The sequence below is a fragment of the Amblyraja radiata genome, chromosome 4 (genome assembly GCF_010909765.2).
Source record: "Amblyraja radiata isolate CabotCenter1 chromosome 4, sAmbRad1.1.pri, whole genome shotgun sequence".
NCBI classification, from domain to species: domain Eukaryota; kingdom Metazoa; phylum Chordata; class Chondrichthyes; order Rajiformes; family Rajidae; genus Amblyraja; species Amblyraja radiata.
The window spans coordinates 118,302,408-118,321,188 of record NC_045959.1 but is presented as its reverse complement, the minus strand read 5'-3'; the positions used below and the strand labels follow the sequence as shown (position 1 = coordinate 118,321,188).

The 18,781-nt window shown below is 48.2% G+C and overlaps 1 protein-coding gene across 3 annotated transcripts in view; it reads right to left on the bottom strand.

The window, feature by feature from the left end:
• cables1 (Cdk5 and Abl enzyme substrate 1) overlaps positions 1–18,781 on the bottom strand; it is a 118,370-nt gene that overhangs the window by 17,258 nt on the left and 82,331 nt on the right. For all 3 annotated transcript variants that reach the window (XM_033020346.1, XM_033020349.1, XM_033020348.1), the window contains 3 exons: positions 10,896–11,001; positions 7,998–8,154; positions 4,721–4,824 (listed from right to left, as the gene is read on the bottom strand). In XM_033020346.1, the coding sequence (XP_032876237.1) occupies positions 4,721–4,824; positions 7,998–8,154; positions 10,896–11,001 (367 nt within the window). The remainder of the gene's footprint in view (positions 1–4,720; positions 4,825–7,997; positions 8,155–10,895; positions 11,002–18,781) is intronic.

Sequence of the window (18,781 nt, the reverse complement as noted above, 5' to 3'; positions counted from 1 at the left end):
TTCCTATTAAATCTTTTCCCCTTCACCTTGAACCTCTGGTCCTCGATTCCCCTACTCTGGGCAAGAGACTCTGGGCGTCCACCCGATCTATTCCTCTCATGATTTTGTACACTTCTGTAAGATCACCCCTCATCCTCCTGCGCTCCATGGAATAGAGACCCAGCCTACTTAACCTCTCCCTATAGCTCACACCCTCTAGTCCTGGCAACATCCTCGTGAATGTTAGTACATATGAATTTGCAATCCTTATTACTTTGAAGTTTATCGCTGCGTCTGAATGTTTGACTGGGTCCAGTTTATATCCTCGAAAGCTTCAACTTGAAGTCCGTTTCCCAAAGACAACAAGATGATCTTCCCATCCCCGCCCATGCCAGCTCTCAACTGTTCGTCACTGCCTGTATTGGTTAAGAAGGAACTGCAGATGCTGGAAATATCGAAGGTAGACAAAAATGTTGGAGAAACTCAGCGGGTGAGGAAGCATCTATGGAGCGAAGGAATAGGTGACGTTTCGGGTGGTCACAGTGTTTTCTTTGGACGTGACCACAATGGTTGTTAATTGAACATTTTAATCTCGACAGTCCACTCATCTGCCAAACAAACTTCCCCCCTCACTTTCTGAAGAAGGGTTCCCACTCAAAATCTCAAAGTCACCTATCTATGTTCTCCACAGATGCTGCCTGACCCGCTGAGTTACTCCAGCACTCTGTGAAACGTCACCTATCCATGTTCTCCACAGATGCTGCCTGACCCGCTGAGTTACTCCAGCACTCTGTGAAACGTCACCTATCCATGTTCTCCACAGATGCTGCCTGACCCGCTGAGTTACTCCATGGGGTGAAGGAAAGAGTGTTCACGTCATGGGCCTGTTTCCACCACCACACACAAGAAGCGACAAGGCAGACACCAATGTGTGCAGCTGCCGAGAAGTGCATTCAACTCAAGGCTGTGTGTGGACTCGATAAGAAGATCTTTATCCATCTCCCACTCGTCTGCCATTAGCCTGCCTCTCATTTATGTTCAGAAGGTTGATTGGAGCAGAATTAGGCCATTCGGCCCATCAAGTCTACTCCGCCATTCAATCATGGCTGATCTATCTCTCCCTCCTAACCCCATTCTCCTGCCTTCTCCCCATTACCTCTGACACCCGTACTAATCAAGAATCTATCTATCTCTGCTTTACAAATATCCATCAACTCCACAGCCTTCTGTGGCAAAGATTCACCATCCTCTGATTAAAATTCCTCTCATCTCCTTAAAGGAACGTCCATTAATTCTGAGCTACGACCTCTAGTCTTAGATTCTCCCATTAGTGGAAACATCCTCTCCACATCCACTCTACTCAGGTATCAGTTATCAAATGACTGAATTGTCGTCTCATCAGCTCGAGTACAGTCCTGATCTGCCATCTATCTCAGTGGAGTCTGAACTGTATATAATAGGAATTTATCATCTTTTGTTGTACTCTGTCTCATTCATTTTTATCTGTTACTGGGGAAGGCTTGATTGTAATCAAGTATCAAGTTAGAACGGAGACGAGGAAACACTTTCCCACCCAGAGAGTTGTGAGTCTGTGGAGGGCAGTGGAGGCGGGTTCTCTGGATACTTTCAAGATGGGGCTCTTAAAAATAGTGGAGTCAGGGGATATGGGGAGAAGGCAGGAACGGGGTACTGATTGGGGATGATCAGCCATGATCACATTGAATGGTGGTGCTGGCTCGAAGGGCTGAATGGCCTACTCCTGCACCTATTGTCTATTGTCTATATAAATTTTCTTTGGATAGCACATCAACAAAGGGGCGGCATGTTGGCCCAGCAGTAGAGTTGCCGACTCACTGCGTGCAGAGACCCGGGTTCCATCCCAGCTACAGGTGCTGTCTGTACGGAGTTTGCACGTTCTCCCCGTGACCTGCGTGGGTGTTCGCCGAGATCTTCGGTTTCCTCCCACACTCCAAAGACGTGCAGGTTTGTAGGTTAATTGACTTGGTATAAATGTCCCTAGTGTGTGTAGGATAGTGTTAGTGTGCGGGGATAGGTGCGGACTCGATGGGCCGAAGGGTCTGTTTCCACGCTGTATCACTAAACTAAAATGAAAGCTTTTCACTGCCCCTCAGTATACGTGACAATAACCATTTTTCAATGAATGTTTTCGGAAAATAAAGTGGATTCCGTGTTCCAGGCACTTTGGTACGTTTGTTCCCTGCGCTCTCTTGAAATGTGCAATTGCTATCATGATGTATTGTAAGGGGAATTAGCTCAAATGGTAGAGCGCTCGCTTAGCGGGTGGGTAGCGGGTAGTGGGTAGCGGGTTCGATGCCCACATTCTCTATAAGATCAGCCATGATCACATTGAATGGCGGTGCTGGCTCGAAGGGCCGAATGGCCTACTCCTGCACCTATTGTCTATTAACTATAATAATAATCTAAACAAAACTCTCTTCCTGAAAAGACACCTATCCTTGTTCTCCAAAGATGTTGCCTGACCCGCTGAGTCACTCCAGCACTTTGTGTGGGTTTTTTTGCAAGCCAGCATCTGCTGTTACTTGTTTCTACAATGATATTCCTTCCTCTGGCTCGACAATTCGCACATCTTCTATCCTGATCTCTGTGGAGCTTCTGCCGGCAGGCGTGGAGCGGACTTCATTTACCATCGCGGAGCGGGGCGATCCCTTGCCGGGGGTCGCCGGAGAAGAGCTCCGACCGCCGGCCCGCGGCCTACAACATCTGGAAGCCCTGGTCTCCAGTTTGGAGGTGGCCGATTTGGGAGCTACGGGCTGTGCTCGGCCTGTCCCGACGTCGGCGTTCCGAACATCCCGACCAGAGGGCTTGAACATCGGGCCGTCCGTAGCAGCGACTACAGAGGGTCAGGGCCCCGACCACGGGTGAAGAAGTGCACCGCGCGGTGGCGCAGCGGTAGAGTTGCTGCCTTACAGCCCTTGCAGCGCCGGAGGCCCAGGTTCGATCCCGACTACGGGCGCTGTCTGTACGGAGTTTGTACCTTCTCCCCGTGACCTGCGTGGGTTTTCTCCGAGGTCTTCGGTTTCCTCCCACACTCCAAAGACGTACAGGTTTGTAGGTGAATTGGTTTGGTATAAGTGTAAATTGTCCCTAGTGTGTGTAGGATAGTGTTAATGTGCGGGGATCGCTGGTCGGCGCGGACTCAGTGGGGCGAAGGGTCTGTTTCCGCGCTGTATCTCTAAACTAAACAAGGGAGGAGGAGGAGGAGGTGGAGGAGGAGGAGGATTGCTGTAGTGGATGTCTGTGTTGGATTATGTTGTCAAAATGTTCAATTAACAACCATTATGGTCCTTTTTAAATTGTAACGATGAATTATATTTTCATCTCTGGCCCAGTCCATCATCGGCTCTGACCTTCCTTCCATCGAGGGGATTTATCGCAGTCGCTGCCTCAAAAAGGCTGGCAGTATCATCAAAGACCCACACCATCCTGGCCACACACTCATCTCCCCGCTACCTTCAGGTAGAAGGTACAGGAGCCTGAAGACTGCAACAACCAGGTTCAGGAATAGCTACTTCCCCACAGCCATCAGGCTATTAAACCTGGCTCGGACAAAACTCTGATTATTAATAACCACATTCTGTTATTTGCACTTTACCAGTTTATTTATTCATGTGTGTATATATTCATATCATGGTATATGGACACATTTATCTGTTTTGTAGTAAATGCCTACTATTTTCTGTGTGCTTAAGCAAAGCAAGAATTTCATTGTCCTATACAGGGACACATGACAATAAACTCACTTGAACTTGAACTTGGTCAACTCTCTGGCTATCAATATCCCCCTTCACCTGTGAACTGCAGATGCTGGTTTACACTGAAGATAGACACAAAATGCTGGAGTAACTCAGGCAGCATCTCTGGAAAAAAGGAACAGAAGACATTTCAGCTCGACCCAAAACGTCACCCATTCCTTCTCCGCAGAGATGCTGCCTGTCCCGCTGAGTTACTCCAGCTTCTTGTGTCTATCCCCTTCACCTAAATCCACCTATCATTTGCCACCACCTCTCTTCCCCCCACCACCGTATTCAGTTTGAAGAAGGGTCCCGACCTGAAACGTCACCTATCCATATTCTCCACAGATGCTGCCTGACCCGCTGAGTTACTCCAGCACTCTGTGAAACGTCACCTATCCATGTTCTCCACAGATGCTGCCTGACCCGCTGAGTTACTCCAGCACTCTGTGAAACGTCACCTATCCATGTTCTCCACAGATGCTGCCTGACCCGCTGAGTTACTCCAGCACTCTGTGAAACGTCACCTATCCATGTTCTCCACAGATGCTGCCTGACCCGCTGAGTTACTCCAGCACTCTGTGTCTTTTTTTTTGGTGAACTAGCATCTTGTTGTCGACTAGCACTATCCGACACTTTAGGGACAATTTCACAGCAGCCAATTCACCATCAAATCTGTATTTCTTTGGAATGTAGGAGGAAACCAGTGCACCCGGAGAAAATCCACGTGGTCACGGCACAAACTCCCTACAGACAGCGCCCGCAGTAAGGATGGAACCCGGGTCTCTGACGCTGTGAGGCAGCAACTCTACCGCTGCGCCAACGTGCCGGCCTATAGCTGGATTTGTTCTTAAGTCATGGGAGCAGCATTGGGCCAGTAGACCCTTCTACTCCGCCATTCGATCGTGGCGGCGAGATTGGCTGCAGAACTAGGGCACGCGGGTGAGAGGGCACCGGCCCGTACCTACCATGTAGGAAGGGAAGATGAGGACACGCTTGTGTTTTCCACAGGGCCACTGAGGGTCATCGAGCAGGTTGGGGTTGTATTCAGCAACCTCTGTCACGTCATTGCCTGCCAATAAAACACCAACGTTAACAATAGACAATAGACAATAGGTGCAGGAGTAGGCCATTCAGCCCTTCGAGCCAGCACCGCCATTCAATGTGATCATGGCTGATCATCCCCAATCAGGACCCCGTTCCTGCCTTCTCCCCATATCCCCTGACTCCGCTATCTTTAAGAGCCCTATCTAGCTCCCTCTTGAAAGCATCCAGCGAATCTGCCTCCACCGCCCTCTGAGGCAGAGAATTCCACAGACTCACAACTCTCTGTGAGAAAAAGTGTTTCATAATCTCCGTTCTAAATGGATTACCCCTTATTCTTAAACTGTGGCCCCTGGTTCTGGACTGCCCCAACATCGGGAACATGTTTCCTGCCTCTAGCGTGTCCAAACCCTTAACAATCTTATATGTTTCAATAAGATACCCTCTCATCCTTCTAAACTCCAGAGTGTACAAGCCCAGCCCCTCCATTCTCTCAGCAAATGACGGTCCCGCCATCCCGGGATTAACCTGGTAAACCTACGCTGGGCTCCCTCAATAGCACGAATGTCCTTCCTCAAATTAGGGGACCAAAACTGCACACAATACTCCAGATGTGCTCTCACTAGGGCTCTGTACAACTGCAAACAGTCACCATGTAAAGGGTACCAACAAAGTATCCCACGTCAGGTTCTCCTTTGTTCTCCCCCACCCCCCCATAAGTCACTTATAAATTGGAACTTCGACTGTACTCTGGATCCAAGCATCAGTATTAGATTTAAACACAGGGAACAGCAGATGTTGGTCTACAGAAAAAAACCACACACACAAAGTGCTGGAGTCACTCAGCACATCAGGCAGCATCTCTGGAGAACCATGGATATGTGACGTTTCAGGTCGGGACCCTTCTTCAGACCCTTTTTCTTGAAACCGAAGATGGTTTTCGACCCAAAATGTTGCCTACATTTGTGTGTGTATGGAGATATGTATCTATATAACTAAAAGTCTCATCTTGACCACTTCCTGTCTGCGCTGTATATTGATTTTAGAAAAAACGCTGCCCTTATATCGCTATGATTTTTGGCCATCTTACTCACAGTCCTCCTCCGCTGAGGCAGCCCCGAGGATTTTTCCGATCGATGAAAAATAAAAAAGTTATGAGTGTTTAAAAAATCTTGAGAACAGCTGATTGGTCCTCTCGCCTGTCAATCACCACGATGCCCCTTCCGGGGGAGGGCAGCACTATCAAAAACCCTGGATGCCTGGATGTGAGTCAGTCACTGAAAGATCGCGAGGGAGAGGCCACAACTCTGATCCTACTGTGAGTCTACTGAACTGTGAGTCTACCCTTTATGTGGTTCTGTGCTTCATGTGGTTAACCCTTTATGTTAACCCTTCCGGAAGTGGCGGCGCTGCCTTGCAGCAGCGGCTCACCTGCAGACCGTTTGTCTTTTCTGTTTTTTGTTTTCTCTTGTCCCGTTTTTACAGTTTATTTCGGTTTATTTAGTTGTGTATGTGTGGGGGGGGGGGGGGGGGGGGGTGGGTGTAACATGTTTTATGACTCTTCCTTCGGGGGGGATGCAACCTTTCCTGCCGTATCCCCCGTCTCCGTGTCCGTCTGCGCTGAGGCCTATCGCGGAGATGGCGGCCTCCAACTGCGACCGACCTCGAGGCTGCGGAGGCAGAGCCAGGACTTACCAACGAGGCTGGCCGACTTCGGGGCTGTGGTTGAGGTGCGACCCAACTTCCAACCCGACTTTGGAGCCTCGGAGGCTCGGCCGCGGGCCAGTGGACGACATCATCGGGAGCTTGAGTTCTGTTTTCCGGAGCTCCCGCAACTACAGCTGCGTCCGCTGGACTGGAGGGCGGCAGCTTCGGCAGCTTCGACCGCCCCGGGCTGCAGAATTTGAACCGGCCCACTTGCGGAGCACGGATTCAGCCGCGGGACTTACTTACCATCACCCGGCGGGGTCACAACATCGGAGGCTTGGATTGCCTCAGCGCAGAGGGAGAGCAAGGAGGGAAGAGATAATGACTTTGGGACTTAAACTGTGTTGAGTGTTTGTTATTTATTCTATGTTATGACTGCAGGCTAAACCATTTCGTTGCACTGAAAAGTGCAATGACAATAAATTGAATCAAATCAAATCAAATGTGCTAGCAATAAATGATTTGTTAGCAAGCAATGTGCTTGCAATGAATGATGATTTGTTAACCCTTAATGTGCTTGCAATAAATGATTTGTTAGCCCTGAATGAAATGAAATTAGTTGTTTGGCCTGCCCTGTGCCTGAAATTGAAATGGAAATGGAAATGAAATGAAAGGAGTTGTTTGGCCTGCCCTGTGCTTTTGCTTTTGCTTTGCCTTTGCTTTTGCTTTGCTTGAGCTCACCTGAAATGAAAGCAAATGGATTGTATTGTTGGCTGGCCCTGCCTGCCCTGTGCTTGACTTGACTTGAAATGGATTGACTTGACATGAAATTGATTGAAATGGATTGACTTGACATGAAATTGATTGAAATAGATTGTTGGTCCTGCACTCACTGTGCTTGACTTTACTCCACCCGCAACACCCATGCTAGCGCATATATATATATATATATCCAGAGATGCTGCCTGACCTGTTGAGTTACTCCATTTCCCTCTCACATTCTGCACTAGTAAAGCATAAGTTCATAAGTGATGGGAGCAGAATTAGGCCATTCAGCTCATGAAGTCAACTCCGCCATTCAATCATGGCTGATCTATCTCTCCCTCCTGCCTTCGACCCTGACACCCATACTAATCAAGAATCTATCTCTGCCTTAAAAATATCCAATGACCTGGCCTCCACAGCCGTCTGTAGCTTAAAGCAGAAAATTAAAGGACGACACAAAGTGCTGGGAAAGGTCCCAACCTGAAACGCCACCTATCCATGTTCTCCACAGATGCTGCCTGACCCGCTGAGTTACTCCAGCACTCTGTGAAACGTCACCTATCCGTGTTCTCCACAGATGCTGCCTGACCCGCTGAGTTACTCCAGCACTCTGTGAAACGTCACCTATCCATGTTCTCCACAGATGCTGCCTGACCCGCTGAGTTACTCCAGCACTTTGTGTTTTTTTGTTTTGTTTTTTGGAAAACCGGCATCTGCAGTTCCCTGTTTCTATGTAAGCTTAAAGTAAGTGTAAAGGCTGTGCATAACGACTTTCCCGCTGTTAAATACCTGTTTCAATGCTTCCTTGTGTGCTGTTTGCTCTCCCAAGAGGAAGATTCCGATGGCCTGCATTCCGAAACTGTGCTAAAGATGCAGTGGAATCAATAGTGTTTCTCCTTCCACCCAGAACGTTCGTTGGATAAAGAAACTGCGTGTAGGAAACAGTCTAGGAAGCAAATAATTAAAACGGAGTGAAAATTTACCCTGGAAATCCGCCACAGCCAGACATATAACCATATAACCATATAACAAATACAGCACGGAAACAGGCCATCTCGGCCCTTCTAGTCCGTGCCGAACACTTACTCTCACCTAGTCCCATCTACCTGCACTCAGACCATAACCCCCCAATCCTTTCCCGTCCATATACCTATCCAATTTATTTTTAAATGATAACATCGAACCTGCCTCCACCACTTCCACTGGAAGCTCATTCCACACAGCTACCACTCTCTGAGTAAAGAAAATTCCCCCTCATGTTACCCCTAAACTTTTGTCCCTTAATTCTGAAATCATGTCCTCTTGTTTGAATCTTCCCTACTCTCAATGGAAAAAGCTCAAGGTAGTTAAGCAAAGTTATTCATAAAGACAGCTGTTTTCCACAAGTAGTAGCTCTACTCAATAACCAAATGTCTGTAGCCTCATTTTGTTCTGGTATTTCATTTCATTCGCATGTTTAAACTGTAATGTTTCATTATTAATGTTTAATGTTTTGTGTGTCATTCTTAATTGTTTACTATGTGTCGTGTTGTTACTTGTGGGCGGAGCAGCAAGGCAAATTCCTTGTATGTGTATACTTGGCCAATAAACCTATTCATTCATTCATTCTTTGAGTTACACAGAAACATAGACAATAGGTGCAGGAGTGGCCTTGCCGAGGCAGCGTGAGGTGTAGATGGAGTCAATGGAAGGGAGGTTGGTTTGTGTGATGGTCACAACTCTCTGTAAATTTCTTGCCTGCCTCATCCCTGCTTGATTTCCATTTCCAATAATCTTGAGTCTTTAGGCCTAAGAGATATAGTGTGAAAACAGGCCCTGCGGCCCACCGTGTCCTCGCCAGCCATCGATCACCAGTTCACACTGTTTCTATTCTAGTGAGGGTCAGAAGTCAATTAACCTACAAACCTGCACGTCTTTTGGATGTGGGAGGAAACCGGAGCACCTGGAGGAAACCCACACAGGTCACTGGGAGAATGTACAAACTCTGTACAGACAGCACCCGTAGTCAGGATCGAACCTGGGTCTCTGGCGCTGTAAGGCAGCAACTGTGCCGCCATTAAAGGTCTCTGCCCTCTGGAGGGCAGAACCTTGGTATCAAGTATATTTTTGCTTCTCACTCTTAGCTTATAATCAATTTCGATAAAGAAAATGCTTTTCTATTAATGTTTAAGAAGGAACTGCAGATGCTGGAAAATCGAAGGTAGACAAAAACCCTTCTTCAGACTGCCCGAAACGTTGCCTATTTCCTTCGCTCCATAGATGCTGCCTCACCCGCTGAGTTTCTCCAGCATTTTTGTCTACCTTCGATTTTCTATTAGGATGCCTCAGTTATTGATGCCATGGACACCAATGGGAACATCTTTGGGCACATCAGGCTCCAGTGTCCATAAACGATAGGAGCAGAATTAGGCCATTCGGCCCATCAAGTCTACTCTGCCATTCAATCATGGCCGATCTATCTCTCCCTCCTAACCCCATTCTCCTGCCTTCTCCCCATAACCTCTGACACCCGTACTAATCAAGAATCTATCTACCTCTGCCTTAAAAATATCCACTGACTTGTGGCCTCCACAGCCTTCTGTGGCAATGAATTCCATCCTCTGACTAAAGAAATTCCTCCTCATCTCCTTCCTAAAGGAAGGTCCTTTAATTCTGAGGCTGTGACCCCTGGTCCTAGACTCTCACTAGAGAGTGGACTAGTCACTAGACTAGTGGAAACATCCTCTCCACACCCACTCTATCCAGGCCTTTCATTATTCGGTAAGTTTCAATGAGGTCCCCCCCTCATTCTTCTAAACTCCAGCGAGTACAGGCCCAGTGCCGACAAACGCTCATCGTGCGTTAACCCACTCATTCCTGGGATCATTCTCGTAAACCTCCTCTGGACCCTCTCCAGAGCCAGCACATCCTTCCTCAGATACGGGGCCCAAAACTGCTCACAATATTCCAAATGCGGCCTGACCAGCGCCTTGTAGAACCTCAGCATTACATCCCTGTTTTTGTATATCAGCCGTCTTGAAATAAATGCTGTGGACTCACACTGTACTCACCAAGGCACTTCACCTCAACAAGGCCCCTCCCCTACAGCTGTACTTCTTTATCTGTTATCTAATCAACTACTTTAGGGCTCGTTTGTAAATTACTCGAACCTGGGCCTTTGGTGCTCTTTTTAAATCTTCTTTCCCTCTGACTCACCTACTTCCAGCCAATACTAGCTCTCGCTGCCTCTCTCCGACCTACACGGAATGTCCCAAGGGCCACAATGGAGCAGCTGGGCTTGTACACACCGGAATTTAGAAGGATAAGAGGGCATCTCATTGAAACATAAGAGAATATTAAGGGATTGGTCATGCTAGAGGCAGGAAACATGTTCCCGATGTTGGGCGAGTCCAGAATAAGGGGTTGGCCATTTAGAACGGAGATGAGGAAAAACTTTTTCACACAGAGAGTTGTGAGTCTGTGGAATTTCTCTGCCTCAGGAGTCAGTGGAGGCCAGTTCTCTGGATACTTTCAAGAGAGAGCTAGATAGGGCTCTTAAAGATAGTGGAGTCAGGGGATATGGGGAGAAGGCAGGAACGGGGTACTGATTGGGGATGATCTGCCATGATTACAGTGAATGGTGGTGCTGGCTCGAAAGGCCGAATGGACTCTTCCTGCACCTGTTGTCTATTGTCTATTGATACCCACCTTACCATCGGCGCCCAGTTCTACTCCTTCAAGACCAATCAGCGTCTCCTTGGCACCAACTCCTCCTGAAGGGTGTCTCTGTCGCCCACTCTCCAGCTTCACGTCCCTGCAAACAGAGTCGTTACAAGAATCAGTCCGAGGAACAGATCGATCGCGGAGCCAATGATAACATGTAACTTCATGTCCCCTTTTCATAGAAACATAGAAATTACGTGCAGGAGTAGGCCATTCGGCCCTTCGAGCCTGCACCGCCATTCAATATGATCATGGCTGATCATCCAACTCAGTATCCCGTACCTGCCTTCTCTCCATACCCTCTGATCCCTTTAGCCACAAGGGCCACATCTAACTCCCTCTTAAATATAGCCAATGAACTGGCCTCGACTACCCTCTGTGGCAGAGAGTTCCAGAGATTCACCACTCTCTGTGTGAAAAAAGTTCTTCTCATCTCGGTTTTAACGGATTTCCCCCTTATCCTTAAGCTGTGACCCCTTGTCCTGGACTTCCCCAACATCGGGAGCAATCTTCCTGCATCTAGCCTGTCCAACCCCTTAAGAATTTTGTAAGTTTCTATAAGATCCCCTCTCAATCTCCTAAATTCTAGAGAGTATAAACCAAGTCTATCCAGTCTTTCTTCATAAGACAGTCCTGACATCCCAGGAATCAGTCTGGTGAACCTTCTCTGCACTCCCTCTATGGCAATAATGTCCTTCCTCAGATTTTCAAACAAGACTTGATCACGGACTCATTCAACATGGAAACCTAATCACCGACCCATCAGCAAACAAACACAGAGTGCCGGAGGAACTCAGCGGGCTAGGCCGCATCTGTGGAGGGAATGGACAGATTGCAACGTTTAAGAAACAATTAGACAGGTACATGGATAGGACAGGGTTGGAGGGATATGGACCAAGCGCGGGCAGGTGGGACTAGTGTAGATGGGGCATGTTGGCCGGTGTGGGCAAGTTGGGCCGAAGGGGCTGTTTCCATGCTGTGTCACGTTTTGGGTCAGGACCCTTCTTCAGACTGATTGGCCACCAGCTAAAATTGCAGGTGGGGTCCCGATAACATTGGGATCGGGAAGGGGCGGAGTGTATGTCCGATGGAGGTGTCCTGCAAACCCAGGTGAACCAGGTTGACACTGGGAAGAAGACTCAAGGGTCAATAGACAATAGACAATAGGTGCAGGAGTAGGCCATTTGGCCCTTCGAGCCAGCCAATCTGATCATGGCTGATCATCCACAATCAGTAACCCGTTCCTGCCTTCTCCCCATATCCCCTGACTCTGCTATTTTTAAGAACCCTATCTAGCTCTCTCGGGAGTCCGTGGATGTCTCGTAGCGGATCGTACGAGTAAAAAGTACCCATCATGGTCGCAGCAGGTCGCTGAAAATTTTTAACATGTTGAAAATCTAGCGGCGACCAGAACAAGGTAGAAATATAGAAAATAGGTGCAGGAGTAGGCCATTCGGCCCTTCGAGCCTGCACCGCCATTCAATATGATCATGGCTGATCATCCAACCCAGTATCCTGTACCTGCCTTCTCTCCATACCCCCCTGATCCCTTTAGCCACAAGGGCCACATCTAACTCCCTCTTAAATATAGCCAATGAACTGGCCTCAACTACCTTCTGTGGCAGAGTGTTCCAGAGATTCACCACTCTCTGTGTGAAAAATGTTTTTCTCATCTCGGTCCTAAAGGATTTCCCCTTTATCCTTAAACTGTGACCCCTTGTCCTGTACTTCCCCAACATCGGGAACAATCTTCCTGCATCTAGCCTGTCCAACCCCTTAAGAATTTTGTAAGTTTTTATAAGATCCCCCCTCAATCTTCTAAAATCTAGCGAGTACAAGCCGAGTCTATTCAGTCTTTCTTCATATGAAAGTCCTGACACCCCAGGAATCAGTCTGGTGAACTTTCTCTGTACTCCCTCTATGGCAAGAATGTCTTTCCTCAGTCTATCTTATTCAAGACACAATGGACAATAGACAATAGACACGACTGTTTGGACGACTGCTCATGACCATACAGGCTTCATCCCATGACATGGTTACTTAAAATTAGATAAATTAGATAAATCAATTTTCATGCTACATTAAAGCCCTGTCCCACGGTACGAGTTCATTCCAAGAGTTCTCCCAAGTTTGCCCTGATTCGAACTCGGAGATTTACGGTAATGACCGCTCGTCGGTACTCGGGGCTCTCGTGGACATTTTCATCATGTTGAAAAATCTTCACGAGTCTTCCCATGCTTACCTGCCGTTAGCGAATCTTCCCGGGTACCCGCCGTTAGCGCTAAGAGACGTCCCCGAGCTCCCACGTACCCGCTACGTTCATTCTCTGTGCTTACCACGAGTTTGATTTTTTTTTAACTCGGGAGAGCTCTTGGAATGAACTCTCACTGTGGGACAGGGCTATTAGACAATAGGTGCAGGAGTAGGCCATTCGGCTCTTCGAGCCAGCACCGCCATTCAATGTGATCATGGCTGATCATCCCCAATCAGTACCCCGTTCCTACCTTCTCCCCATATCCCCTGACTCCGCTATCTTTAAGAGCCCTATCTAGCTCTCTCTTGAAAGTATCCAGAGAACCAGCCTCCACCGCCCTCTGAGACAGAGAATTCCACAGACTCACCACTCTCTGTGAGAAAAAGTGTTTCCTCATCTCTATTCTAAATGGCTTACTCCTTATTCTTAAACTGTGGCCCCTGGTTCTGGACTCCCCCAACATCGGGAACATGTTTCCTGCCTCTAGCGTGTCCAAACCTTAATAATCTTAAATGTTTCAATAAGATACCCTCTCATCCTTCTAAACTGGGTTGTAAGCTGCCCAAGCAAAATATGAGGGACTGTTCCTCCACTTTGTGTTTGGTTGGGATGTGGGAGAAAACTGGAGAATTCCGGGAGAAGGTGGACTGGGTACATAGACAGGACCCATAACTGAGTCTCTGGCACCGTGAGCCAGCATCGTCAACATCATAAGGAATAGGAGTAGAATTAGGCCATTCGACCCATCAAGTCTACTCCACCCAGATATCCACTGACTTGGCCTCCACAGCCTTGTGTGGCAGAATTCTGCAGGTTCTGCCAAACTGTTTCACCCCACACCCCAAGAAGACGTGCGGGTTTGTAGGTTAATTGGCCCTCTGTAAATTGCCCCCCAATGTGTCGAGATTGGATGAGAAAGTGGGACAATGCAGAACATAGTGTGAACGGGTGATCGACGGTCGGCATGGACTCGGTGGGCTGAAGGGCCTGCTTGCATGCTGTGTCTTTCAATCATTCAGTCAGGCTGGGAATGTAAATCCCTTGGTGGACACAAAAAGCCGTAGTAACTCAGCGGGACAGGCAGCATCTCTGGAGAGAAGGAATGGGTGACGTTTCGGGTCGAGACCCTTCTTCAGACTGAAATCCCTGCCCGTGCACTGAAGGAGGTTCCCAAGTGCAGTAGGAGACAGAATGACTCTGCTGCCGACTGGCCCTCATTCACGAAGGGCCAGAACCTTGTGACTGTCAGCTGAGGTGATGTGGACAACAACATGGCTTGTGTTGGCGTCGAAGATGAGATTGTTAAGGGTTTGGACACGCTAGAGGCAGGAAACACGTTCCCGATGTTGGGGGAGTCCAGAACCAGGGGCCACAGTTTAAGAATAAGGGGTAAGCCATTTAGAACGGAGACGAGGAAACACTTTTTCTCACAGAGAGTGGTGAGTCTGTGGAATTCTCTGCCTCAGAGGGCGGTGGAGGCAGGTTCTCTGGATACTTTCAAGAGAGAGCTAGATAGGGCTCTTAAAGATAGCGGAGTCAGGGGATACGGGGAGAAGGCAGGAACGGGGTACTGATTGTGGATGATCAGCCATGATCACATTGAATGGCGGTGCTGGCTCGAAGGGCCAAATGACCTCGTCCTGCACCTATTGTCTATTGTCTATCGACCACAGTGATTATGTGATATCCAGGAGCCACTCACCAGAGGAGCCTGCACTGGCCACTCCTTCATTTCCCACTGTTTAGTCTACAGTGCAACCTTCAGTTCACAAGTACACAAATTATAGGAGTAGAATTAGGCCATTCGGCCCATCGAATCCACTCCGCCATTCAATCGTGGCTGATCTCTGCCTCCTAATCCCATTTTCCTGCCTTCTCCCTATAACCCTTGACACCCGTTCTAATCAAGAATTTGTCTATCTCTGCCTTAGAAATATCTACTGATTTGACCTCCACAGCTCTCTGTGGCAATGAGTTCCACAGATTAACTACCCTAAAGAAGTTTGGTTTAGTTGATTGCCACGTTTACTGAGGTACAGTGAAAAGCTTTTGTTGCGTGCTATCCAGTCAGCGGAAAGACTAGACATGATTACAATCGAGCCGTTCACAGCTTAATCAAGGACCAGTCTCACCCCGGCCACTCCCTCTTCTTACCTCTCCCATCAGGCAAGAGGTACAGAAGCATGTAAACGCACACCTCCAGATTCAGGGGCAGTTTCTTCCCAGACTCCGTACAGACAGCGCCCGTAGTTGGAATCGAACCCAGGTCTCTGGCGCTGTGTGGCAGCAACTCTACCACTGTGCCGCCGTGCTGCACCGCATTAGATATGATGTATTTACATTAATATCATATCTAACAACCACTACCTCACCTGTATCCACCTATCACTCGAGTGAGAGTGTGGCCACATGTAGACTGGAGGAACAGTATTGTATACCTTGTATACCTTGGCCAACTTTCAATCTAGCTGCATGATCAGCAATCTTAAATAATATCTAACTACACCCCCTCTACAACACCCCCCCTATCTCCCCCCACCCTTGTGTCCCAACTGGACTCCCATCAATTACCCCCCGCCCCCCCCCCCTCCCAGCTCCTTTCATCTCCACGGTTTCACAATCCACAATTCTTCAATACTGTCTCCAATCTTCTGATCTTATCTCTGGGCTTTGTTCCAACTATCTGCCTGTTAATCCCCCTCCCTCACCCGTGTCCACCTATTACCAGCCACACATTGCCCTGCCTCTCCCCCCCACACCACAATCAGTCTGAAGAAGGGTCCTGACCCAAAACGTCACCTATCTATGTTCTCCAGAGATGCTGCCTGATCCGCTGAGTTACTCCAGCACTCTGTGAAACGTCACCTATCCATGTTCTCCACAGATGCTGCCTGACCCGCTGAGTTACTCCAGCACTCTGTAAAACGTCACCTATCCATGTTCTCCATAGATGCTGCCTGACCCGCTGAGTTATGGTGCAGCAGCATCATCTATGGAGCTAAGGAAATAGGCAACGTTTCGGGCCGAAACCCTTCTGGAAATAGGCAACGTTTCGGGCCGAAACCCTTCTGGGTTTCGGCCCGAAACGTTACCTATTTCCTTAGCTCCATAGATGCTGCCTGACCCGCTGAGTTACTCCAGCACTCTGTGAAACGTCACCTATCCATGTTCTCCACAGATGCTGCCTGACCCGCTGAGTTACTCCTGAACTCTGTGACCTCTTCCCAAACAGATCTGGCTTTGGTGTGTTTGTGTTTAATATGATGAAGTGCAGAAAATAATAAAATTGGAGCGTTGGTGCTCCAGAATAATTTTTTTAATTGCTTCATTGGCATGAAGGACATTTATTTCATCATGAAATGCGTATAAGGGGGATTAAAGAAATACATTTCCATAATAAAACCATCACTGGCGATCAAAATCTGTGCTGTATTAAATGTGGTCCAGGAAGCTCTGTAATCATTCCCTCCACAAAAGACCTGCGTAACCATTGTAGGTAGACAAAATGCTGGAGATACTCAACGGGTGAGGCAGCATCTATGGAGCAAAGGAATAGGTGACGTTTCGGGTCGAGACCCTTCTTCAGACTGATGTGGGGGTGGGGGGGGGAAAGAAAGGAAGATGCGGAGATAGTGGGCTGTGGGGGAGCTGGGAAGGGGAGGGGAAGGAGGGAGAAAGCAGGGACTACCTGAAATTGGAGAAGTCAATGTTCATACCGCTGGGGTGTAAACTGCCCAAGCAAAATACGAGGTGCTGCTCCTCCAATTTGCGGTGGGACTCACTCTGGCCATGGAGGAGGCCCAGGACAGAAAGGTCGGATTGCGAATGGGAGGGGGAGTTCAAGTGCTGAGCCACTGGGAGATCAGGTTGGTTATTGCGAACCGAGCGGAGGTGTTGGGTGAAGCGATCGCCAAGCCTACGCTTGGTCTCACCGATGTAGAGCAGTTGACACCGAGAGCAGCGGACTGTGGTAATCTGAAACTTTGTCAATGCCAGAAACATGGCAACTCTCTGTGATCTGCTTCGGGGAAGTCTGCTGCAGTGGTTGTATGCAAAAACAAAGAATTTCACCTTACCTAGGTATACGTGACAGAGGAGGTTCGCAAGAATTATCCTAGGGATGAATGGGTCAACATACGATGAGCGTTTGACGGCACTGGGCCTGCACTCGCTGGAGTTTACAAGGATGAGGGGGTACCTCATTGAAACTTGACGAATAGTGAAAGGCCTGGATACAGTGGATGTGGAGAGGATGCTTCCACCAGTGGGAGAGTCTAGGACTAGAGGTCACAGCCTCAGAATTAAAGGACATTCCTTTAGAATTGAGAAGCCAAACTCAGGTACAATAGGTTGAGCAAAGGGGAAGATACAGAGTGCAGAGGATAGTGACAACAGGACTGCCAACATTGGGTGAGAGTTGAGAGTGAGAAATCTGGGCCCACCCTACGACCTAGTCGACGTCGAGCTACGACGAGCTACATCGACCGGCGGCACCATTCCTCGCGAATTTCGACGGCCACCTACTGTCTTATTGAAACATACAAGATTATTAAGGGTTTGGACACGCTAGAGGCAAGAAACATGTTCCCGATGTTGGGGGAGTCCAGAACCAGGGGCCCCAGTTGAAGAATAAGGAGTAAGCCATTTAGAATAGAGATGAGGAAACACTTTTACACAGAGAGAGTTGTGAGCCTGTGGAATTCTCTGCCTCAGAGGGCAGTGGAGGCCGGTTCTCTGGATACTTTCAAGAGAGAGCTAGATAGGGCTCTTAAAGATAGCACAGTCAGGGGACATGGGGAGAAGGCAGGAACGGGGAACTGATTGTGGACGATCAGCCATGATCACATTGAATGGCGGTGCTGGCTCGAAGGGCCGAATGGGCCTACTGCACTTATTGTCTATTGTCTATTGACCCTCGAGTCTTCTTCCCAGTGTCAACCTGGTTCACCTGGGTTTGCAGGACATTGTCTATTGTCTATTGACAACCTACGATGACCGAAGTCACCTTACGTCCACAAGATGACGCAAAACTGCATTTCGTTGTACCCATACTCAGTATTTGTGCAATGACATTAAAGTTGAATTGAATTGAATTGAATTGAATTGAATACAGCAAGCTACGGCCCTGTGGGCGACAAATGAAGACGTCAAATTCTGTGATCAGCGTGAGAGCGTGAGAATTGCGTGAAATGTGTGAGTCTCACGCTCAATGCGTGAGAGTTGGCAGTGCTGTGAGAATAATTCAACCATAAGCTACTCTACACTACACGACATTGGTACACATGACAATAACACACCTAATCCTAAACTTCAGCCTCCTGCTCTCCAAGAAATATAGTCCCAGCCACACCAATCTTGAGCATTTTACTGTCAACTAGCCACTCCCTACAGCTCAGGCCCTTGGCTCCTATATTTTCTTGTTCTTATATTTTCAAATTCCTACTAAGAAACCACATTGATTGAAAAAAAAAGTTGCTCCTTTTCAGGAACAAAAAATTCCACCCATGGCTGATAACTTTCCAAGAACACCACGGGATTCTTTCAGTTGCACGAGTTATAGAAACATATTAAAAAAAACATAGAAAACAGATGCAGGAGGAGGCCATTCGGCCCTTCG